Source organism: Euleptes europaea, chromosome 8 (assembly GCF_029931775.1).
Source record: "Euleptes europaea isolate rEulEur1 chromosome 8, rEulEur1.hap1, whole genome shotgun sequence".
NCBI classification, from domain to species: Eukaryota; Metazoa; Chordata; class Lepidosauria; order Squamata; family Sphaerodactylidae; genus Euleptes; species Euleptes europaea.
This window is the reverse complement of record NC_079319.1, coordinates 41,015,731-41,040,941: the sequence shown is the minus strand read 5'-3', so window position 1 is coordinate 41,040,941 and position 25,211 is coordinate 41,015,731. Positions and strand designations below refer to the sequence as shown.

General features: G+C 45.6%; 1 protein-coding gene across 3 annotated transcripts in view; it reads left to right on the top strand.

Moving 5' to 3' along the window:
* CHD7 (chromodomain helicase DNA binding protein 7) overlaps positions 1 to 25,211 on the top strand; it is a 190,723-nt gene that overhangs the window by 77,207 nt on the left and 88,305 nt on the right. For all 3 annotated transcript variants that reach the window (XM_056854270.1, XM_056854271.1, XM_056854268.1), the window contains one exon: positions 23,433 to 23,863. In XM_056854270.1, the coding sequence (XP_056710248.1) occupies positions 23,433 to 23,863 (431 nt within the window). The remainder of the gene's footprint in view (positions 1 to 23,432; positions 23,864 to 25,211) is intronic.

Below are 25,211 nucleotides of genomic sequence, written 5' to 3'. Positions count from 1 at the left end.
TTTCCAGTCTGTGGGCCATTGTTTTGTTTTCCATATTTGTTGGCATATTCTTGTTACGATTTTGATGGACTCGGGTTCTGTAGCTTGGAATAGCTCTTTTGATAGCTCATCTACTTCTGGTGATTTATTTCTCCCGATTGCTTTGAGTGCAGCTTTCCCTTCACTTTCTAAAATTAGTATTTTCATTGTGGCACCTAGTATTTTCAACAATGTTTTTTAAAATAATCCCTATGCAATTTTCAGTGGAAGTACAAAACTTATTTATCATTGTGCTTCAGACTGTTTGTTGTGTGGCATATGAGGTTCTTGTCATTTCTTGTGTCACAACCTGTTCTGAGGGTGGAGCCTACTATAAAGCATCATCTCTCAGAGGGGTTGCCACTGTTGAGAGGAAGGGCAAGCCTGGTTCCCTTCAAGCACCCCTTGCCTTCAGCTCAAGATCCAGGGATCATCAACCTAGCAGTCCTCACCAAGGTTTTAGCTTATAGGAGGGGAAACACATTGGCTTTTCCACTTCCTCTGGTTTTGAACTTTCTCTGGCTTGCTCTGTCTCTACATATAGGTTGTGCCATGTAGCAGACTTGTATGGCCACAGGTGAAATAATGAGTATGGGGTTTAAATCGATCTAATCAGACTACTCTTCATACAGAAGAAAAACAGGAATTATTAAGGGATAAAAAGAAATAGGAGGCAGTATGAAGCAGTTTCGAGAATTTAAGCACAACTTAATAATACAATGAGTTGGTAAAAGGACACCCAGAATATAATCCCCAACACATCTAACATAAACATCTGCTATAATTTCTGTCATCTCCCTCACTCTCCTTGAACGTGATACAAAATTAAACCCAACTTTGGGTCCTCTTAAGCAAGCCTTCAGCAACTGAACAAAAACAAATGTTTCTTCCCCCGACTGTCACCAGTGTTCTGATGCAATAGAATGTTCACTGGCACAGTAGCTGTTTCTTACAGCCTGTTTACATGTAAACCTAACTTTATACCATTCAGTGCTGGTGGATAAAGTCATTTCTTATCCAGCTACTTTCTCCAATATTCAATTAAATGGAAATATTTAAAGCAACAATGGATTTAGAGCTATTGAGGAGAGGTTATTTATTTATTTATTTATTTTATTCTATTTATACTCCACCCCTTCCCAACCCAAGTCATGCTTGGGGTGGCTTCCAACAGTATATAATACAGAATTAAAACATACAATTTAGAAGGCCCTTAATTTCGCTTTCTGCAATAAAATGTTTTCCTAAGAGACCCCACTTGGAATACTGTGTACAGTTCTGGTCACCACACCTAAAAAAGGATATTACAGAGCTTGAGAAGGTGCAGAAAAGAGCAACCAAAATGATTAAGGGACTAGAGCAACTGTCCTATGGGGAGCCGTTAGGACGCTTAGGGCTGTTTAGCTTGGAAAGAAGGCGGCTAAGGGGAGACATGATAGAGGTCTATAAAATTATGCATGGTTTGGAGAGAGTGGACAGGGAGAAGTTTTTCTCCCTCTCCCATAATACTAGAACACGGGGTCATCTGCTAAAGCTGGAGAGCGAGAGTTCTCCTCCGAGGCAAGGGCATCTTATGATTGGATGTTTTCCCGCTGCTTCCAGGAGGCAGGACCAAAGGAAACTTCCTGTCTCCTTGGCGGGAAGACCGCCCACTATCCTCAGTTTTAGTCCTGCCTTGCTCCGGAGAGCAGCGACCTTCCTTAGCTCTAGCTAATTCTTAAAAAAAATAAAAAAAATAAATTCCAACTTTCCCTTTGTGCCTGTTCTTCCCTCGTTTGTCTCCCCGTTTTTTGTCGCCCCCCCCGTTTGTCTTCCCTCCTTTCCGCTACTGCGGATTAGCGAGGGACTGAATTAGTCGGCCAGGCATCCAAGATGGCCGACGCTGCCACGGAGAGGGAGGACGATCTCCTCTCCGTTGAGGATTTTCAAGCCGGCGGGCTGGTCCATTCCGCCCAAGCCCCCTCCAATGACCGCAGTTGCGGATCGTTGGCCAGGGAGGGAGCCGCGGCTGCAATTCCGGCCGAGGAAGGGGAGCCTGCGCCTGTAAAGAAAAAGGCGCGAAAAACGGCGCCGAGGACGGCGCCGCTCCCGGGCGCACAGAAAAGAAGGAAGCGTTCCAACAAGCCGAAGCTCGGCTCTTCCAAGCTCCCCCAGTCATCTGCTAAGAAGCCGGCTCCAGCTCAGCCTGCAACCATGGTGCAGCCTTTGAACGTCGGATTACCGGTAGGAGGGCTCCAGGCGGGAGGTGGCAACCCCCCCTTTGAGTACTGTGGGCGAGGGGCGGACCTTTTCCAGCGAGGAAGCTAATGACCTGGTCAACTTAGCTCTACAAAGGCAATGGCAAGCCTTCCAAGTCTTTCAAATGAGGCTTCCCCCCCCCTTCCCCTGGGTAGTTCAACAAGCTTCCCCACACCCTTCTTCCTCCTATTCTGCCAGCACAGATAGAGAGGATCTGGAACCTGCTCCCTCTACCTCTGCTAAGTGGCCCACTAAGGCGGCCAAGAAGGCCACAGTACAGACCACAGTGCTTCAAGACGAGGACCCTTCCTCGGAGGAGGATCAGTCCTTGGACCTAGTTGAACGCGAGGAAGGAGAATATGACTCAGACGAAGACATCCCTCCTCCAGATGAGCAACAGCCAAGGCTGTTTTCTGGGGATGATTTTCAGAGTCTATTAGCTAAGGCCTTACTGGCACTGGACCTCATTTAGGATCAGGAAGCCCCAGAGGACCCCTCCCCAAAGCGCAAGCGGGGAGTACAGGAGTGCTTTCTCAGGAAAAGACCCCAGACTAACACGGTGCCATTCCCAGAATTTTTTCTGCAAGCCGTCACAGATGAATGGGACAACCCCACCTCAGGGAAACAAATCCCCAGTGGTGTTAAAAAGAATTACAGCCTGACACCTCATGCCATGAGCCTTCTCAAGGTCCCCCTTGTGGAGGCTCCAGTTATCGACCTTCAAAACCCCGGCCTAGTTCCTGAGGATGGCGCTGGTTCCATCAAAGACCAACTAGATAGGAAAGCAGAATCATTGACTAGGAAGGCCCATGAGGCCGCTGCCTTGGCCATCCAAGCAAATGCAACTACCTCCATCTTCTCCAGAGCATCTTACCTCTGGATAAAGAAACTTATCCAGCTGGTCCCTCAGGAGAACCAGCGTGTAGTTGCAGGACTGGACAGAGTCCTCAAGGCAACTTCCTTAATGGCTGATGCCTCTCTGGACACGATTTCCTTTTCGGCCAAATCCATGGCATCGGTCACCTCAGTCAGAAGAGCTCTATGGCTCAGAGCCTGGCCTGCGGATTTCAAGGCAAAGTCTACCTTAATGGCCTATCCGATCCAAGAGGGGAGGTTATTTGGAGAAAGGTTAGACAAAATCCTAGTAGAAACTAGGGATAAAAGACATGTGATGCCTAAACAGTTGAGAAAGGACAATCGCCCATCTGGATATCAGTCCTTTCGTTCCCCCAGAGCTCCCTTCAGATACAGGTCAGAGTCCAGGAAAGCGCCTTGGAACAACAATAGCTCCAACTCCCGACCCTTTCGTAAGGGCGGCAGATTCCTTAGACAGAGTCAGCAAACCCGCTCGGATAAGTCCGACAAGTTTTCCAAACCTAACACCCAATGACTCCAGTTCCCCCCCCCATCGGAGGAAGGCTACAAGCGTTCGCAACAAGGTGGCAACAATCGAACCCCGACAACTGGACTATGCCAATTATCTCCCGGGGCTACCTCCTGGAATTTTCTGCCCCACCCCCGGACCGCTTCATTTCTTCCCCACTACCAGCCAAAAGGCAGAAACATCAAAGAACGCTCCAAGCCATTCTCCATCTTCAACAGCTATAGAGAAGGTTCCAACCCAGGAAAGGTTTCAGGGAGTGTATTCCATCTTTTTTACAGTCCCCAAAGCAAATGGGGACTGGAGAGCAATTTTGGATTTAAAATTTGTCAATCGCAGAATCCTGAAAAAGCGCTTTCGAATGGAAACAATGCGTTCCATTGTGGAATCTCTCCTACCAGGTACCTACATGACGGCACTGGACCTAAAAGAAGCCTACCTTCATATCCTTATCCATCCTATTCACAGGCGATTCCTCCACTTTACCTATGCCCAGGAACACTATCAGTTCCGGGCACTTCCCTTTGGTCTTTCTTCAGTGCCCCGGGTCTTCTCCAAGATCCTCATCACCATCATGGCAACCTTCAGACAGGAATCTATCCAAGTCCACCCCTATCTGGACGACATTCTGATATGCGCGCAATCCCGGTACCAGTCCCTGGCGGATACTGCAAGAGTGGCACAGATCCTGCAGGAACACGGATACATCCTCAACTTGGAGAAAAGCTCTCTGGAACCCTCCCAGATCATCATCCACCTCGGAGTCCAGATAAACTCAACCACGAACAGCCTTTCCCTGCCACGGAAAAGAATCCACAAGATAATCATCTTAGCCAGAGCCACTATTCTGAACAAAAAATCCAGTCTGAAGGCGCTAGCAAAACTCATTGGTCACATGGTCTCATGCATAAACATCGTGCCATGGGCAAGATTCCACCTTCGCCCCCTCCAGTGGCTGCTCCGACCTTTTCAAAGTCACATCACCCACAAGACACACAAATTAATCCAAGTGCCTTTTTCAGTGAAACACAGCCTTCAATGGTGGACCAATCCATCCAATCTGGGCAAGGCCCTGAAGTACCTCAACGAAGATCCGCTTCAAGTCTTCACGGACGCCAGTCTGGAAGGTTGGGGAGCGACTCTCAACTCCCAAGGTAGCGCAAGGTCGCTGGTCGCCGAAGGAAAAGAAGCTCCATATCAACCTCCTGGAGCTTCGTGCAGTTCGGCTAGCCTTGCGGGCGTTCACAAGGGACATTCAACACCGTCACGTCCTCGTACGCTCGGACAACATGACCACGAAGGCGTATATCAACAAGCAGGGAGGGACCAGGTCCTCGGCCCTTCACCAGGAGGCATCCCTGATTTTCAAGTGGGCACAGGTCAATGTACAATCATTAAAGGCGGAGCACATCAGCGGAATTCTGAACACCCGAGCGGATTGGCTAAGCCGACAAACTGTGGAAGAGGGAGAGTGGTCCTTGGACCAGATGACCTTCCAAGCCATCACAGACAGGTTCGGACAGCCCGAAATAGATCTTTTCGCGTTGGCCTTCAACCACAAGACCCCTCGGTTCTTTTCCAGATACTTCCACCCAAGAGCAGAAGGAACGGATGCACTTCTCCTTCCCTGGCCTCGGACTGCTGTTCGCCTTCCCACCGATTCCAATCCTTCCCAGAGTCCTGTGCAAGATTCGACAGGAGAGGGCCACGGTTCTTCTAGGGGCTCCCTTTTGGCCACGCAGACCCTGGTTCGCGGCTCTCCGAAGTCTCTCCATTCGCGAACCCTGGAGGATTCCAACCACCCCAGCAGGGCCCTCTGACGCATCCAAAGCCCCAGTGGTTTTGCTTGACCGCTTGGCTCTTGAGCGCTCAAGACTCCTAGCTTGTGGATACTCCCAAGAGGTGGTGGGCACCATCCTAGAAGCTCGCAAACCTTCGACGCGACGTATATACACTGCATCCTGGAAGGCCTTCGTCAGAGGGGGACAGAGAAAGAAAATAAACCCCTTAAACCCAGGAGTTATCGGAATCTTGGAGTTTCTGCAGGAGGGCGTAAGACTGAAGTTATCAGCCTCAACTCTCAAGCGTCAGATCGTGGCCATCTCCACAGTCGTCCCTTCTGTTGAGGGCGTTCCTACCTCTCAGCACAGGGACATCTCTGCCTTCCTAAAAGGTGTCACCCACATATGTCCTCCGACCATCCACCGCTTCCTCACCTGGAAGCTGAACCTAGTGTTAAAGGCCCTCACCTCAGCTCCATTCGAGCCCTTGCGGCAGGTTCCCCTTCAGTTCCTTCGGATGAAGGTACTATTTTTGACGGCTATCACCTCGGCCCGCAGAGTTTCGGAGCTCAGAGCCCTTTCAATCCACAAGGGCTTATGTACATTCCATAAAGATAAGGTCGTCTTAAGGCTGGATCCAGCCTTCCTTCCAAAAGTAAACTCCTCCTTCCACAGAGCCCAAGACATTTCTCTGCCATCCTTTTGCCCAAAACCTTCTTGTCAAGCTGAAAGATCATGACACACCCTGGATCTTCGCAGGGCTATACGCATCTACATCGATAGGACAGAAGAATTCAGGAAGTCCGACTCGATGTTTATTAATATTTCCAACCCCAACAAGGGGTTAAGAATGTCGCCCGCCTCCATAAGCTACACTCTGCGTAGGTGCATTGTTGAAGCCTACAAAGCTGCCAAGGTCACTCCTCCAACAGGAATCACCGCTCATTCCCTTCGCAGTTCGGCAACCTCAGTGGCGTTCAGCCGACAGGCCTCACTTGACGAAATTTGCCGTGCGGCCACCTGGTCTACCATTAACACATTCATCAAGCACTACAGGATTAACACCTGGTCATCTGCTCAGGCGGCCTTTGGACGTAGGGTCCTTCAACACGTGCTGGAAGAAGTCTGACCCACCCTCTCTGGGAGCTCTAGAAGGTCCCAATCATAAGATGCCCTTGCCTCGGAGGAGAAGGATGCCTTGGTACTTACCGTGAAGGCTCTTTCTCTTCCGAGGCGAAGGGCATCTGGCCCACCCAGATGGAATTCCTACACTTCTGAAGACCAGGTCGATCCTTGCTCTATTAATCAATGGACCAGGAAAGACACGAGGCTCACACAGCCGATACCTGACTTCTTAGCACTCAACCAGTGCGTATGAACCAGTAGTCCTCAAGTTTTTGCCCGCCCGTTTGGCGGCCCAGTTACCATGTAACCCTCCGGGGTCATTTAGGTTCACTGTTCAATGTTTTTTAAACACTCCTGTTTCCTTCCTTACCCGTGTACTCCTCTCAGTGTTTGTTTAGCAATTCTCTAGAAGCTAGGCAAGCCAGTAACTGAGGATAGTGGGCGGTCTTCCCGCCAAGGAGACAGGAAGTTTCCTTTGGTCCTGCCTCCTGGAAGCAGCGGGAAAACACCCAATCATAAGATGCCCTTCGCCTCAGAAGAGAAAGAGCCTTCACGGTAAGTACCAAGGCATCCATTCAAAACAGATAAAAGGAAATATTTTTTCACACAACGCATAGTTAAATTGTGGAACTCCCTGCCCCAGGATGTGGTGATGGCTGCCAGCTTGGAGGGCTTTAAGAGGGGAGTGGACATATTCATGGAGGAGAGGGGTATTCATGGCTATTAGTTAGAATGGATACTGGTCATGCTGCATACCTACCGGTATCCTCTCTAGTATCAGAGGAGCATTCATATTATTTTGGGTGCGGTGGAACACAGGCAGGATGGTGCTGCTGCAGTCGTCTTGTTTGTGGCTTCCTAAAGGCACCTGGTTGGCCACTGTGTGAACAGACTGCTGGACTTGATGGGCCTTGGTCTGATCCAGCAGGGCCTTTCTTATGTTCTTATGTTCTTAAGGTGAGGAGAGCGCATCAGAGTCATTCGCAGAGGGCCAGTGATCTAATCTGATGTCAGTCTTCGAGGAAGTGGAGACAGGGGTAAGGGATAGGGGAGGCCAGCTGCTTTATTAACCATTGCCACCTCAACCATATGTTTGGTGGAACATCTCTGTCTTACAGGCCCTGCAGAACTGAGGTCCTGCAGGGCTTGGGTGTCATTCAGCAGAGAGTTCCACCAGGCTTGGGCCAAAGCCGAAAAAACCCTGGCCCTGGTTGAGGATAGCTGGATAGTCTGGGGGCAGGGACCACCAATAAGTTGTTATCTGAAGAGCGTAATGCTTTTACGATGCACCCCCTTTTTATCCTCTTTTTTTTGTACCCACTTTTTCAGCCTTACTGTGTATGCTGAGGGGAAAAGGTAGACTGAGTGTATTGTGAGATTTATTTATTCCCTCTTCCAGTTCTCACTGACTATCCCACACCAGTGGCAGTAATCCTCCACACTACCCTGCAACTGGAATAGCTCTATCCTAGAGACTAATTCCCCTCTGTGACCTGAGAAAGGGCCCTTTTCCACCCAATTCTCAATCCTGTCACTCCACAGGTTGTGTGTTCTACTAGCTTCGGCTATACTGAACCCTTAGGTTCGCAGAGTTGTTCACTGCTCCCTGTCACACAGGTTCACAAGCTTAGAACCGTTCACAGCTTCTTCTCAGTCTCGTTACCAAGCTCAGAATCTTTCACAGCCTCCTCTTAGGCTGGTTACTAAGCTCTGAGTGCTTTCTCCCTCTCAGAGATCAGAGTGTCAGCTTTTTGCTCTGCCCACTCTTGGTCTCTGAGCTTTTGCTGCCGATTAACCCCTTGTCCGTCACAGCTCTTTGGGGGGTATATCAGGAGAGGCAGTCCTGCAGATACAAAGGCCCCAGACCATTTAGGGCAGGGGTATTGTACTCAATTGTTACAAGGGTCGGATATGGCCTAAATGCCACTTGGTTGGGCCGGGCCATGCCTCGCCAGCTCAGGGGTGGGTGGTTGCCTCTGCTGGCTTGCAGGACGGATAAGAGCACTCATGGGCCGGATCCTCGCCAGCCCAGGGGGCAAGTGGTTGCCTCCGCTGGCTTTCAGGATGGATAAGAGCACTCAAGGGGCCGGATCCGGCCTTCAGGCTTTATGTTTGACACCCCTGGTTTAGGGCTTTGAAGGTAAGCACCAGAACCTTGAACTTGATCTGGTATTCAATCTCAAGCAAGTGCAGCTGGCAGAGCACAGGTTGACTATTTGTCAACACCTGGGGTACAGTATCTGTTGCAAGTGTCAGGTATGGCATGGAGCAGAGAGTGGGATGGTTTGATTGTGTTTGTCAGCTGAAATTAGTGGCAGTAGGTTTTCTTTAGGTTTTTGTAAGGAAAAGGTTTACATGAAGGCTTTCTTGGCTAGCCTCCAAGCCAGGGTGGGGACCACGATTTCCAATAGTGCCCTAACCTGGATGGCCCAGGCTAGCCTGATCTTGTCAGATCTCAGAAGCTAATCAGGGTTGGTCCTGGTTAGTACTTGGATGGGAGACCACCAAGGAATACCAGGGTCTCTATGCAGAGGAAGGCAATGGCAAACCGCCTCTGTTAGTCTCTTGTCTTGAAACCCCTACTGGGTTGCCATAAGTCAGCTGCGACTTGACGGCACTTTACATACACACAGCATACAGACCTTCTTGAGAGAACCTTCCCTGCCCTTGTATTGCCAACAGCAAGCAAGTTGGTAATGCAGTGAGACTTTGTTATCAGTTGGTTACTGAGATAGCAGCTACCTCTCTGGTGGGGAGATGCAGAAAGAGTGACAGTGTCAAAGCCAGGTTTTGTCAAGACATTCCAGGATTCATTGGTTGTCCACGGGCCATTATCATGAACTCTCTATAGCTAAAATAAGTAATAGCTTCACTTTGTTTTCAAAACGTCCCATTAAGTTTAAACAGCTCAACCTCTACAGTCAGGTTTTTACATAGAAAAACAAGCTTTAACTCTGCTTGTGAGATGGACATGATTCAGTTTTAAGAGCTTATCAGCACAGTTGTCAATGTGTTTAAATTGTATGCAGATTTCATTGTGAAACAGGTTGTTTTTAAAGTGACACAGTATAATTGAAATTTACAAAAATTGAGAAATCAATTGAAATAAAAGGATACACCTTTAAAAATATTTATTATTTGTTACATTCCCTGTATGTGAGAAGACTGTCTTAACGAAATCCACAAGAATCTAATTGTGATGATGTCAAATAACAAATAAGGATGCTACAGAAGGTACTTGTGTGTGTTTTTGACTTCCACTTAATCTTTTCAGGAATGTGGACAGAACATTGATTTACTAATGGGGTGTATTATTAATTGATTCAGAAAAAAATTATGCCACCTCTCCAGGAACTTGCCCAAGTTGGCTCACAGTATAAAAATAATAAAAACAAAACATTAAAAATATTAATTAACATTAATAACATTCAGCATTAAAAACCCAGCCCATCATGGAAACCTAAACCATAAAAACAGATTACTGACTGCCACACTTCTCAGTTCTGGAGGCAGGGGCACAGAGAGGGCTTGTGAGGCAAATCTTAACTGGTGGGTTGGACAATAGCTGCAACTCCCCCAGGAACCCATTCCAGTTCTGGAGCAATGGGGACTGGCTAAGGAGAAGGGGGGTAGACCACTTGGCTGCCTGCCCTTTGAGCAGACTCAGCACAAACCCCACTTTGGTGCCAGCATCAGGGAAATCCCCTGGGTGGAGCTGAATGTACAGCTGACACTGAGCCAGAAACGTAGGGAACTCCTCCACATTCCCAGAAAATTTCTCCGGCACAGAAAGGGGGCACTTGGGTGGTCTGACTGGGGAGGCCGATAGCTGGAGCTGCTGCTGTTGCAGCTGTTGTTGAAGCAAGGTCACCATATGTGTAAGTTGGGTAACCTGCCCCTGCAGGGCCTGCATTTGGTCAGCAAATGCAGCTACAGCCCCTTCCTCCATGCTCAGCCAGTAAATGTGGTGGGAGCAATATGTTGCGTACAGGCAGGTCTGAGTCTCTGCTTTCCACACAGCAACGTATCGGTGCTGAAGGAAGCAGAGCCTGACGCGTATTTTACTCTTGCCGGGAGGGCCCAGCAGCTCCTTAATAAGTACAGGAGCAGTATACTCACACTACAGGAACAAGGTCACAGACAGACACAAGCTCCTCGCCTTTAAGGTCTTGGCTGCAGGCCACCCAAATCAACAGCACGGCAAACCGGACTCCAAACAAAGCTTCTCAAGATAAGAGACAGGCGGCATGCAATAACATTTGCTCCCACGAGGCACTTAACGGTCAGTCTTGCTTATATTGCCTTCGTGACTCTCCAGGTGTTTCAGCTCAACTGTCGGCTTCAGACTCTGATTCCTCCTGCGCCAACTTACGTCTTTTGTCCAAAAGCCGGGCCGACTTTCTCCTTTGCTGCAATGCCATTCTACCTTTTACTCTTCTTCTCTCCACTGGTGGAGGAGACCCTGAAGATGAAAGGCTTTCTCTTCCCTGGTCTCTTGTTTCAGCCGGCCGGTCTTCTGGCTCAGAGGCCCCGTCTTGCTGTTCCGGTGTTATCTCTTCAGAGGGAGTGAGGGCTTGTTCTGCCGCTTCTTCTTCTGAAGAGTAATTCTCAGGCTGACTCACAACACCTTCTGAGGAGAAAATGAAGGATTCAACGTCCACTGAAAAGTCTTAACGGGAAGAAGTCGAAGGATAAAGTTAAGTCTGTTGGGGGCCCCTTCAAAAAGTGTGCCAAGGGCAAATCTAAAATGGCAAAAAAGGACGGCCATGCCGAGTGTGTCCTTTGCCTTGGTGAGGGCCATATCCCTTCTTCCTGTCGATAATGTGCCCGAATGACTAAGCGGTCTCGTGAAGAGAGGGCTACCAGGCTTAATGCCGTACTTTGGAAGCAGTCCTTACAGCCCCAGATCGGGTCGTCTGACTCTGCTAAGCCCCCTTCGGTCGCTTCGGCCCCACTTTCCGCACCCATTCTTCCCTCAACGTCTTCGCATGGAAAGGCCTCTTCCCTTCCTCCTGGGGATGCGAAGAAGGCCAAGAGAAAATCTATGGGAATGGTTGAAGGAGTGTCTTCCAAGCGGTTGAAGTCGGTCTTATCTCAATCCGCTTCGGGGTCGACACAACTTCTTTCATCTCCACGTCGAGATGATGAACCTCTTCAACGTCGGACCCCTTCGCCTCGACGCTCAACGCCTAAGCACGACGTCGCGCTGACTTCAGAGCAGATCACTCATACGACTGCACCAGTCTCCCGGTCTCCTTCAGTGCTTACCTGTGTGTCCGTTCCACTCAGTTCGGGGTCTAGTGTGGTCTCCATCTGCCACAGCGAACCCCTTCGTAGCCGGTCCGTTTCCCCGGCTGGGGACAACTCTTCTCGGCACGAGCCTACGCCTACTCGGCGTCATTCACCCTCCCCGTGCGTGGATGGTTCGCCACGTCGAAGCCGTTCCCCCGGGCGAGATGTTTCATCTCGACATCATACACGGTCTCCGGCACAACGGTCACTTCGACGTCGATCAAGGTCCCGTTCTTCAGAATGTTCCCGAGGCTGCTATCGCCGTGACCATACTTCTCAAGATTCTCGCTATCGCGGCTATGATTGCGGCTGCTGTCGACGTCATGGTCGTTCGACGTCGACTACTTCGCCGTGACGAAGGTATGCCTGCCTGGCGTCATGCTTCCCCGGCGGCATCCCATTGACGTCGTATCTCACTGCACCCGTGGTCGACGTTGAGAACCGCAGAGAGACCCACCTCTACCAGGCATCGTTCTGCACGCTCTCCACGTCGCAAGCCCCTTGACGTTGAGACGTTTGACGTCATTCGGGTTTGGCAGACAGGGCTACTCACGACGTGCAGCCCCGTGCTTCCGCGTCAATGGGTGCCTCCACTCGGCGTCATCATGACTCCAGGTCTGCACTCACCCATGAACCTGTTTCGACTCCTCTGCCTCCTATCCGGGACTTGCAGGTGTCTGATTCGGATGCCATCAGTGAATCTGCTGGGTTGGCATGACTCCGATGCTAACTCTTTACCCTCGCCAGAGGACTTGATTGACGAGTCTATGGGTGTCTCCCCCCCAGATAGCATCTGTTCCTTTATCGATCAGGTTTCCCGTATGGCACAATCCCTGAAAATCGATTACAAACCCACTACCACCGACCCTATTGACGCCATTTCTGACATCCTCCAAAGGTCAGATGGCGGTCCCGTTGCCCTTCGTTTTGTCAAGAGCATTCTTGACATTATACAGTCTAATTGGGCGCACCTCGCGTCCTGTTCGCCTTCAGTGCGTAAGGTCGACTCACTCTATAAAATATCCCAGGAGGGATGTGACTTCATCACACACCACCCCACACCCAACTCAATGATAGTTGAGGCCCTGCCGGGCAGATTCCGGACGGGATCCCATACCTCCCCTCAGGATAGGGAAGGTAGGAAGTTAGATTTGATGGGGAGGAAGATTTACACTGCCACAATACAATCAGTGAAAATAATAAACTTCCTTTCGGTTATGAGTCGTTACCAGTACTTCCTATGGGACAAGATGTCCCAATACATTGGTCTTTTGGATGACACTACTAAACCCTTAGCTAGGACTATCCAATCCGAAGGGATGGCCATTAGGAGAAGCCTGCTCATGGGTGCCAGGCATGTGGCCGACAGCATAAGTAGAGCCATGTCTATCTCGGTAGCGATCAGGAGGCACTCCTGGCTGCGCGCCTCGGCGCTTCCTTAAGATACCAAAGTTCGCATTGAAGATCTACCGTTTGAAGGATCCCAACTCTTTAGCGAACAGACGGATGTCTTTTTAGACAGACTCCAGAAAACAAAAACCAGCTCAAAATCCCTAGGGATTACGGCTTCCCAAACTTCGTCCTACAAACCCAAATACTTTCCACGACATTCCCAGGCCTTTAATAGGCCCTATAGGTTCCTGGCTCAGTCCCAAAGCCAGGGGCAGTTCCGTCCCCATTAAAATCCACCTCAACAGGAGAGACTGTTTCCTCCTAAGTTTCGTGGGAAGAAGGGTTCTCAGGCGTCCCCTGGCAGGTTCAACAAGGGCAAGAATGCCTGATTAGTTCAACCCATTGAGGGTTTCATGTTCCAAGACCGTTATTTCTTAGAATTCACATCATTGCCTCCGCATGTACCCCCTCCAATGACCTCAAATGTCGTTCCTCAAGTATTACGTGATGAGGTTTCCACTCTCATCCAGAAGGGTGCCATATCTCTGGTACCTGAGGCTGAGAGGGAGTGCGGTTACTACTCACATTACTTGCTAGTAAGCAAAAAAGGCAGTGGTAAAAGGCCGATTTTAGACCTAAGAGGCCTTAATAAGTTCCTTCGGGTGAAGAAGTTTAGAATGGTTTCCCTGGTTGATACCTTGCGTATCCTACGTGTTAACAACTGGTTTTGTATTGTCGATTTAAAAGACGCCTACTTTCACATATCTATTCACGCAGATTGTAGGAAATACCTGCGTTTTGTATGTGGCCACCAATGTTACCAGTTTAATGTTCTCCCGTTCGGGCTTTCTACTGCCCCCCGGGTGTTCTCAAAGTGCCTGGCGGTGGTGGTAGAATACTTGGCTATTCACGGCTGCATCGTCTACCCATATCTAGATGACTGGTTGTTTGTAGGGGACTCCCCTGATGTGCTATCTGCACATGTCTCCTTTGCCCTTCGCACCTTTAATGATTTAGGGCTGGTGGTCAATTATACTTTCCCTCCATTTTCCACGACTGTTCCACAGTGGAGCCTTTTGTTGGTGCTCATAAGCTAATGGGCTCCCTCTTTGAACCGTTGGCCACGTGTGACCTTTCCTACTTGTCCTTTAAGACAGCATTTCTGTTGGCCATCACCTCTGCAGGGAGGGTTAGTGACATAGCTGCGCTACGTTTCGACCCCCCCTTCACCAAATTTCATGCGGACAGTTGTCCTGCGTCCCAGTCTTGATTTCCTCCCTAAGGTGGTATCTGCCTTCCACCTTTCTCAGGACATTGTTCTGCCCGTGTTTTTCCCAAACCCACAGTCGTATTCGGACAGGGCTCTCCATACATTGGATGTCCGCAGAGCCTTATTATTTTATTTAAGCAGGACAATAGACCTTAGACGTCAAGATAATCTGTTTATTTGGATTGTCTCAGCTGTCACGTTGGCCTACCAAAAGGCGAAACTTCCTTGTCCCTTGAAAGTCACAGCCCATTCCACCAGGGCTCAAGCTGCTTCTGCTGCGTTTTCTTCTAGATTGAACATGCTTGATGTCTGCAGAGCAGCGACCTGGTCAAGTTCATCCACTTTCATCAAACACTATGCGATGGATGTGGATTCCGGCAGGGACGCTGCAGTGGGGAAAGCAGTGCTCCATTCATTATTCCGTTGAGAGGGGTCCCACACCCTCCTCCTGGGTAAGCGAGCTTGCTATTCTCCCATGTGGGACTGCACTGAAGACACGATGATGAAAAACAGTGTTTCACTTACCTGTAACTGTTGTTCATCAAGTGTCTTCGTGCAGTCACACATCCCTCCCTTCTTCCCCGCTGTGGGACATGTCTTGTTTTAACCTTTTGTCTCCGCAGCGGCAGGTTGGAGAACTGAGGGGAAGAGAGCCCCCTCCCCTTTGGTCAGGTGACTTTGGGCGGGAAACTCCCTTCAGAGCTGAGGCTTCTAGAAGCTAGGAAAAAATTCTCCGTGGCTGGCTTTGCGCTTGCGCAGATCCCATGTGTGACTGCACGAAGACACTCGATGAACAACAGTTACAGGTAAGTGAAACACTGTTTTTAAGAGGAGAGCGGGTTTTATTTGATTCACTATTGAGATTTTGGTGTTCAATCTCCAAAATATGTGTTTATCATTTGTGACTGAGAACATAAAGAACAAATTGAGAGACGGAGAGACTGTAACATATTTAAAATGAGGATGGTAGCGCTTTTTGTAACTGCTTTTATATAAAAAACTTTTATATAAAAAACTGTTGGAACAACATGTGTTCAACTTACTTTGGCTGACTTTCTGTTTATAGGAACATTTTGTAGATAGAGTTCTGTTTTATGCGTTGCATAATATAGTGTGAAGCCTGTTTTTGGATTCATGTTTCACACATGGCAACTTGTTTTGGACACACTGAATTGTACATGTGTAAAATCATCAGGTGTGTAGGAAAGTACCATTATCTTTAAATATGAAATAATACTTCCCTTCTTGAAAGACTTAGAGGTCATTGTGAACACAAATTTTGGTTCAGTTGTTCTTGGTTCTGAGAAAAAAGAGCTGGTATTATGAACATACTGTATTCCATTACACTCTAGTTACTTACACCAAGAAATGGAATGGTGGACATTCAGATAGGATGAGCTAATGCAGCTAGGAAAAGACAAAGGAGAGCAAGATGCAAGGTTGAGAGTTTATTTAGCTCTCCTAGATCCCTACGTGTTTCACAGTTTGCTTCATCAGGGGATCTTCTATAGAAATTTCTCTGTTCCCATCTTGTTTCATATACGCTAAGAGCCTTTGTTGTAAAATTTTGAGCATTACTTTGCTTGCATGAGAAGTTAATGTAATGATCTGATAGTTGCTGTAATCTTTGACATCTCCTTTTTTGGAACTGGAATGTAGATTGAGCTTTTCCAGTCTGTAGGCCATGTGTTTTGCTTTCCATATTTGTTGGCATATTCTTGTTAAGATTTTGATGGACTCCCGTTTCTGTGGCTTGAAATAGCTCGATTAATATCCTATCTATTCCTGGTGATTTGCTTCTCCCAGTTTTTTTAAGAGCAGTTTTCACTACACTTTCTAAGACTGCAGGTTCTTCTTCAAAAGATCCTTTCATCTCTTCTGAATAGTTCTTCAGTGTATTGTTCCCATCTTTTCTCTATTTTGTCCTGTTCTGTTAATGTATTTCCCTGTTTCTGACACCTTTTGCTTTTGCTTCTTGTGTATCTTTAGCAATTTTAAGAGTTTCATCTGCTTTTCATTTGGTTTGGCTACAGGGATAGTCTTTGAACATTCTTCTTTGATGATACCTCTGGTTTCAACCCATAGTTCTTCCAGTTCATGTTTTTCTTGAATTTAGCAATGGAAATCTGTTCTATACAAGGGCTTTAAACTCAGGAATATTGTTTAGATTGTATTTTGGCACTATGAATGTTTTAGTGTTTTTCTTCAGCTTTATTCTAATTTTTGATAGTAACAGTTCATGGCCTGTACCACAATCAGCTCCTGGTCTTGTTTTAGCAGAAAGCATTGAGTTTCTCTATCTTCTGCTTCAGATTATATTATCTATTTGATTTCTGTATTGGCCATCTGGTGATGTTCCCATATACAATCATCTGTTTGGCTGCCTGAAACATGTGTTCATAATGAACAAATTGTCTTCACAGAATTCCATGAGTCGCTCTCCTGCTTCATTTCATGCTCCTACCATATATCTTCCAACAATATTTGATTCTGCTTTGTTTCCTACTTTTGTGTTCCAGTCACCCATGATTATCAGCACATCTTGTTTAGGTGTGTGATCTGTTTTTTTTCCTGGACACACAAATAAAAGCTTTTAATATCTTCCTCATGAGCATCTGTAGTTTGGGTGTAAACATGAACAATGGTTTTGTTGATAGGCTTTCCATGAAGTCTGACTAATATTATTCAGTCAGACATTGCATATCCCCTCATTGCTTGTGCTATAGCTCACCTCACTATTAGAGCAACTCCATTTCTTCTGTGTTTGTCTTTTCCCAAGTAAAACACTTTGTAATTTTCTTACTGAAAGTGTCCTAATCCAGGCCTCCTTCGTTTACTTACTCCCCAGGATTTCAACGTTTAAACATTCCATTTCTCATTTTACTATTTCAAGCTTACCTTGATTCATACTTCTCATGTTCAGTGTTCCTAATCAATATGGCGAGCAGCTTTAGAGTTTCCTTTTGCATCCATTCACATCAACAACTGAACATCCTTTCAGTTTTAGTCCAGCTATATCATTCAGAGTAGAGCTACTCATACTTGTCCTCAGCTCTTTTCCAACAGCTGATTGAATGCCATCTGATCTGGAGGTCCTGTTTTCCAGTGGTACAACTTTTTTCGTTTAGAATTATCTTATCATAGAGTTTTGAAGTTAAGAAATTATCAGAAGTGATTTACTATTGCTTTCTTCTGCGCAGTACTAATTAGGATTAGCTGAAGTGGCACTGCTGTTGTCTATGTAAGATCCTCCGCCAGTGTCACCTTCCACTACTGCTGCTACCCAGTAGCTACCCTTCAAGGATTTCTCCATTCTCATCACCATTGGAACAATCTGTTCTCTTCTGCTGATGTAGCCATTGATTCCTCAAGGGGGTGTATGCATCTTTGTATGGTTTCTCAGATGTGACGAATCCACCTTGAGTGACTCTTCTAGGCATTCAGCCTCTTGACAGTCTAAACTCCTTGTGATATTGCTCTCAGCTTTGCCCCCTCGCTACTCTAAGGTGTGCATCCAAGAGGAGGATTTATGCTTCAGCATTAATTGTATAACTCCTAATTCTGCAAGTGTTGTATATACAGGAGAAATGTTATGTATTAAATACTTACAATTTGTTCAAGAATGGTTAACATTTTGAAACTTCAAAGCAAGTGTATGAAGTAGAAACATGTACATTCCCACTGCTTAGAAAATATAGATATTATAGTGTTGGTAGTGTTAGTTTCCCACTGCCGCTTCAATCAGCGGGAGGATAATTTTTTTTAAGGCGACGGCAGCTGCATCACTACTTCAGTTTCAGGGAAAACCCAGAAGTGACATGAGGTAGCTCTAGGAATTGCCAGAAATGCTGAACTCGGAAAATCTGAAATGCTTTTGAATTACTACTTTAAGAAATAAAATTATTTCATTTCATAGAAATATTTGTAACAGGTCTGAAGACTGAGCATTAAGTTGTTTATAAAATAAAGTTAACTGCAAAACTGTGAAAGCCATTCTGTGATAGGCTTTTTATTTAAATAAATTATATCAAATATATAGATTTACAAGTAAATAGAATGGGAATTTCTACACTTGCTCTTAAATTACTTATTTTGGAGAGTCCTGCACATTGATGTCATACATTAAATGTATTGATTATGTATCAGGTAGTGTAAACTGATAATTCAGCAATGTCTACTGTAAAATTAAATAGCATTACTGAAGAAAGTACCATGTGGCTGGTTAGGGAAGAAATGAAGCCCAGTAGTCTGGTATATGGGTATTAATGTGAGCCCCAGGTTTTCCTCACATGATTAAAACGGGCCATCTGTTCTTTGTTAAATATTTACAAAACCAGCTTTTCTCTGAAAGATTTAGGATATGTGACCCTAATAAATACCGAAATATTTCTGAACACCTTTCACCTTTCCAATAGTACCTAATCCCAAATGATTTTTCTACCTATCAAACATTATTACCTAATTGTTTCTTTTCTGTAGAAAATTAAATTCTGTGTCAATATGCGAAATTATGCCTTCACTAATTAAAGCAGCAGCAATAAAATTAACTTGTGGTTGAAGTAAGCAGTTAACTCGCTTTAAAAAATGTAGCATGTGAGTTATGAGTAAAGGGGGGTGGGGTTGAGAATGCAGGTGCACTGGGCAGAGGAAAGGATAGAAGTGTGTCTTTGGAGACCAGGTATGGAGGGAAAAAATTTCAAGACGCTTCTCCACAAACCTTGAAAGTGATGCAGACTGGTAACTATGCTTGTGTGCTCCTTCATGCTGCCAGCAAATGGTTGGCAGGGTAGAGCATGCAACTGTGAGCCCTCTGTTGGGTATGAGAGTTGGACTGAAGAAAAGCAAGTGATTCTTTAAGCCCCATTGCAGCTTAACGTACTGTGGCAAGAGCCCCTTGAAGTTATCACTGGAGAATATAGGCCTCCAGCTTCAATTCCCATCTCCATAAACTTTAAATTACAAGAATAATTACTGTACAAAAGGAGAGTTTGTAAGTTGGCAACCAGGACTCAGTCTCTTTGGTTAAGAGTAGTGGCTTCCATTGGGGTTCCTTTTGAACTCCATTCTTGTCATTGGAAACTGGGAAACTGAAAGTCTTCCTCTCACAGTACATTCTCTTTTAGAGATAATATATGGGAAGAATTTTTAAAACAATTTGGTTACATAAATGATACTGTTTGGGGTGAAGGCTTAGTTGAAATCCTGCAGTACAGTACAGTTCCTTATTAACTTTTAAGGCTCGAAGAAGAAGAGTTGGTTTTTATATGCCGACTTTCTCTACCACTTAAGGGAGACTCAAACCGGCTTACAATCGCCTTCCCTTCCCCTCCCCACAACAGACACCCTGTGAGGTAGGTGGAACTGAGAGAGCTCTAACAGAGCTGTAACTTGCCCAGGGTCACCCAGCTGGCTTTGTGTGTAGGAGTGGGGAAACAAATCCAGTTCACTAGATTAGCCTCTGGTGCTCATGTGGAGGAGAGGGGAATCAAATCCAGTTCTCCAGATCAGACTCCCCCACTCCAAACCACCACTCTTAACCCTTACACCATTCTGGCTCTCCATTGAGCCCCATTGATTAGAGAAAATAAAGATATAAACATTTTAAATAAATATAAATTCATAGTTTGAAATAAAAAGTTGATAATCCAAGCAGTAGAGGTCAGAAGAACCAAAGGGATAGAATAAAGAAAAGTTGAAGAAACTAATAAGCTTCAGGAGATTGAGCTAATATAAAGAAAGATGACGGGAGAAATCCTGTAATGCATCTGAAAAAATTGCTTTGATCCACGACTGTATCAACAAATTAAGAAGCAAGAGTTTTGAAAAAGAGGCACAGGAGTGAATGAGGATGAAGTATAAAACAAAGCAGAAAAGTGACCATGGGAACAAGAACTACATGCCTCAATAAAAAATAATTTGGCTTGTCAGAAAAAATGAATATAATTATAGTGTAAGTATTCAAAATGACTCTAGTTTTATACCAAAAATGCTCTGCAGATGTGATAAGAATGAAAAAAGAAGCCAAATCCAAGAAGTTAGTAGGATGTATAGAATAAAGAAGAGTAGAAGAATTGAAAGTGGAATAGAGCAGAGGTGAAATGAGAAACAGAAGCTCTGACTTACTAAAAAGTAAAAAGAAGGAACTATAGAAAGAAAATTCACTAAAGGTCCTGCTAGAAGACTTGAGCAAACAGTGTAGTGAACTCTAGAGGATGGAAATTGGAAAACTGAAAGCTCCAAAAAGAGCCCTTGAAGCTAAGTGATGTGCCTAGAGTCTAGACCATGAAGATCTTACTAGTTTCTGTCTGGAGTTTGTGTCCACACACACGTGAATACACACACACACACACACACACACATATGAGAGTGAGGGGGGAGTTACAAAGGAATTGGGCAGCTCATTCCTGAGCTATGTGGTGGCCGGGGACTGCGTAGCCAAGGCACTGCTTCCAAAGTGGTTTCCCGTCCGCCGAAAGGCTAAAAGGAGCCTTTTAAAAAGGCTTTTTAGGAAAATGGGGCATTTCCCCCCATTGAAAACAGCAAGGCCTTGCCAGGAAAAACCTGGCGCAGCAACGCTGTTGGTGGAGGGTTTTTTCCTGGGCTGGAGGAGCTTAGGAAGCTAGTTAAACTCAGCTCCACCCCCGGGAACACCCCCCCCCATGCCAGCGCCACATTACTTTTCTGGGATTTAGGTCAGAGAGACTGCAGTGGCAGGGGAGTGGTGCGCAGCTCCGTGGTGCCCAGGCGCCGACGGAACTGCCCCCGCCACCAGTGTAAGTTCCTCGAATAAGAGAGCACTTACACTGGTGGCGGAGTCATGCCGCCTCCAAAAACTTTCAGCCCATTTCTCAGGAATGGGCTGTAGATCTGAAAAAAGAAAAATTAAAATGTCTAGCAGGGCAATAAGTATCAACAAGATCAAAAGAGACAAAAGCCAAATGGCACTTTTGTAGAACAAAGGCAAATATCATGATCCTGAATATGATGTGACTATAATAAAGGATTGTCTGATACAAATGCACAGATTGAGCTGTCATTGTATTGAATGGAGAGAGTGTTTGGACACACAAGCCAAGGCAGCACCTTTCCCACTTTGGGCCCCAGTTCTATGCGTGGATGCTACTTTTCCATAAGGCCTAAAAAGGAAAAATCCAGCATGCTTGTATGGTGTGGTGATTTTCTAGATTTAATATAAATTAATGATTTGGCTTACCGTATATACTCTGGTATAAGCCGAACCGAGTATAAGCCAAGGTGCCTAATTTCACCCCAAAAATGGGGAAAAATTAGGCACCTGCGTATAAGCCGAGGGGGGAATGCACCCCCTCCCCGCCCCGCAGGCTTACCTGACCGGGCTCCAGGCGCGCAGGCAGGCGGCGGCGGCCCCCTCCCTGCACGCAGGAGGCCCCGAGGGCCGCTCCCAGGCCGCAGGGAAGGCGCGCGGGCAGGCGGTGGCGGCCCCTTCCCTGCGCACAGGAGGCCCCGCTGGCCGCTCCTGGTCCGCAGGGAAGGCGCGCGGGCAGGCGGCGGCAAGTTCCCTCCTCCCTTCTAAGTACCGTATTGACCCGCGTATAAGCCGAGTTGGGTTTTCTCAGCCCTTTTTTTGGGCTGAAAAACTCGGCTTATACGCAAGTATATACGGTATGCAAGTTGGATTTTCTGCATAGGCCCAATGCAAAATTTCATACATGTGGATTTATCAGCCCAGCTGAAAATGGAGCACATGCACATCTACAGCCTGCTTGTTTGTCCAGACCAGCCAAGAGTTATCTAGCTGTTTTTAGAGTAGAAAAATATGTCTAAATAAATCATGAAGACACACACACATCTACCTATGAGAATGGAAAACAGAGTAAGTGACAAGAAAAGCGAGTAAGAATTAAAACCTGTACAGGAATGACAAGAAGAAAGAGGGATATTTCCAGAAAAGAGTAGTGAATAAATGAGCACAGAAATCACGATTATTGCTTAATCTGTTATATGCATAAACAGAGATCAGTGACCACAATGCTGTTGAATGGCTGTTGAACAGACGTTGTCTTTGGCACAACTTTGAGCAGTAATGTATGGCTTATGCGCTAATTAGTATTCAGAGGAACATACACTTGAAAAATGGAAGTTTTATTAATGAAATGCTTAATTTTTACAGGCTGAAGAACCACCCATATGTGTTCCCCCTTCTCAATGTGTTTTTCAAACCTGGGTTTGTAGCATCTTGTCTGCCTGTTCCTCTTTTAATCACTAATATGCTGGTGACAAACAGGTCCTCACACTTATTAGCTGTTTGTTTAATTTGACTGCAGTAGTAAATGGGTAATTCTGCACATTTACTGTTCCAAGTACTTGTTTTCTGTTGTGCAGATCTCCCATCTTATCTGCTTTTCTTGAGTTCTGGGTGTGCCAGAGATTTATCAATAACAGTGTGGTGCCAGGTTTTCTGTTCTGCTAAAAGTGACTCTCCCATTGGTATAAGGAGCCTTCCATAAGTGGAACATGCCTCTTCCATCAGACCAAGGTTTCTTGTACCTGCAGAAGGCTCCGCTGTTGGAAGGATGGAAACTTTGGGTCCAGCTCACAGTAGTAACCACCCCACAATTGCCCTGTAGTTCTGCCTACTTTAATAGAAGAAATATTCCAATGTAATAGAAGAAATATTTACAGCTTATAGACAGTGATATGCTTTGTGTATAAGAATATTTAGCTAGGGTAGATATATTTGCAGTATCAAACTCTGCTTATCTTTTTTCCAGACTGTAATAATTTTAGCAATGCCCATCATTATTTAAGAAAAATTTATTCTAAATGGTTCAAGTTAATTTTGTGCCCCAAAATTATTCTGTTCTTGTATGCAAAAATTCACTTCATACATTTGTCTTTGGTCTATCATTATTTCAAACACAGAATTCTTAACATCCTTATTTTTTCCCCTTTCTAGCATTCTCCATCAGAACCCTTCCTGGAGAAGTCAGTGCCAGACATGACTCAGGTTAGCGGACCGAATGCCCAACTACTGAAAAGTGATGATTACCTATCATCAATTGAGCAACAGCCACCGCAGCAAAAGAAAAAGAAAAAGAAAAACAATCATGTTGTAGAAGGTCCCAATAAAGGTTTTGGTAAAGAAGGCTTTCCTGGTGGACTTGATGGCCAGGATCCTACCAGGAAATCGCTAGACTGCTCCCAGGAAGAGAAGAAGAAAAAGAAAAAGCCCAAGGTAAAAAAAGAGCCGAAAGATCCAAAAGAACCGAAGGAGAAGAAGGAGCCTAAGGAACCCAAGACTCCCAAAACCCCTAAGATCCCTAAAGAGCCAAAGGAAAAGAAAGCAAAAAACACCACACCAAAACCCAAGAGCAACAAAAAGGCGAGGTATGTGAAAAATGTGAAGTATTAATGTTCCAAGTAAATAAAATTAAAAAGCTCCATTCATTGCAGAGCGAGGGGAGGAGATTTCACTCGATTCCTCTTCCTTGCAACTATCCCCCACACTGCATTTTTTTCAGCAAAGTTTCCTGACTTTTTGTGGGCCATGCAGGCTGCTTAGGGAAGAGGAGGCTCCTTGGGGAAGAGGAAGGCAGGGAAGATCTGCTTCTGCAGTCTTCTTTAATTCATGGATCTTAAGAATCAGCCCTATACAATCATGGATCTTAAGAATCAGCCCTATACAAACAGTGATTTCCTCACAAGTTGTGGATCCAGTTATATATAAACTGATCTAAGTAATCTGACACATCCTGTCCCATTTCCTCCTGAATCATGTTATTAAGGGAATTACTAAACTGAATAAAATCTTAGGGTATTTTCTTACATTGATTATATGAATATTTCTCAATGTCTCATAGTCTCAATGAATATTTTATTTTTGGGTGGCACTCGCTTGTTTGTCTAGGACAGTGGTTCCCAAACTTTTTTGGACCACCGCCCCCTTGGGTCCATAAACCCATCCCTAGTGCCACTACCCTATTCCCTATCAAAAGCATTATTTAGAATAGCCGTTTGTACAACCCGCTAAGGAAGATAATAACAATAAAACTGTAACAATTAATTGTACATTTATTCAAAATCCAATTAAAACTTGTTACTTTTAATTTATTCAATAAAATTGATGAACTTGATCCCGTGATAGCAGCTTTTCAAAGTCTAATAGTCGTTTAGCAAGAATCTTAGATACCACATTTAGTAACTACTTTGCTATTCAGTAAATTCTTAGTACGATGGATGGGCTTGATGAAGTCATACCAGTTTCCCAGTGTGTGGTTTAAAGTCATTTAGCGGGAGTCTTAAATGTCCACATTTAGTAATCTGGAGTCAGTTTCTTTGCTTAGAGAAGTTGGACGACTACACTAAAACCAAGTATGATATTGGAAATACAATAAGGAGATTCTTAACCACTGTCCATAGTGCAGGTAGTGATCAGAAATTTCCTTCCGTAACCAAAACTCTGGGCACAAGTTCTTAAACTTTGGCTTCAATTTAGTGTAATTTTGTAGCTCAATTAGTTCTTCCTCCAACTTCCTCAGAATCTGACAATAGATTTATCACCCAATCTGGAATTTCCATCGAAAGAAGAACCTTAAATCTCTTAGACATACCTTCATGTAGCATATCCAAATGGTCACAAAAAAAATTGTCGATCATCATCTTGCATCCCACCTTTCTCTTCTAGCTCAGACATGCTGAGAAATTAGTATAGCTTGTGATAGCCCATATTGCATTT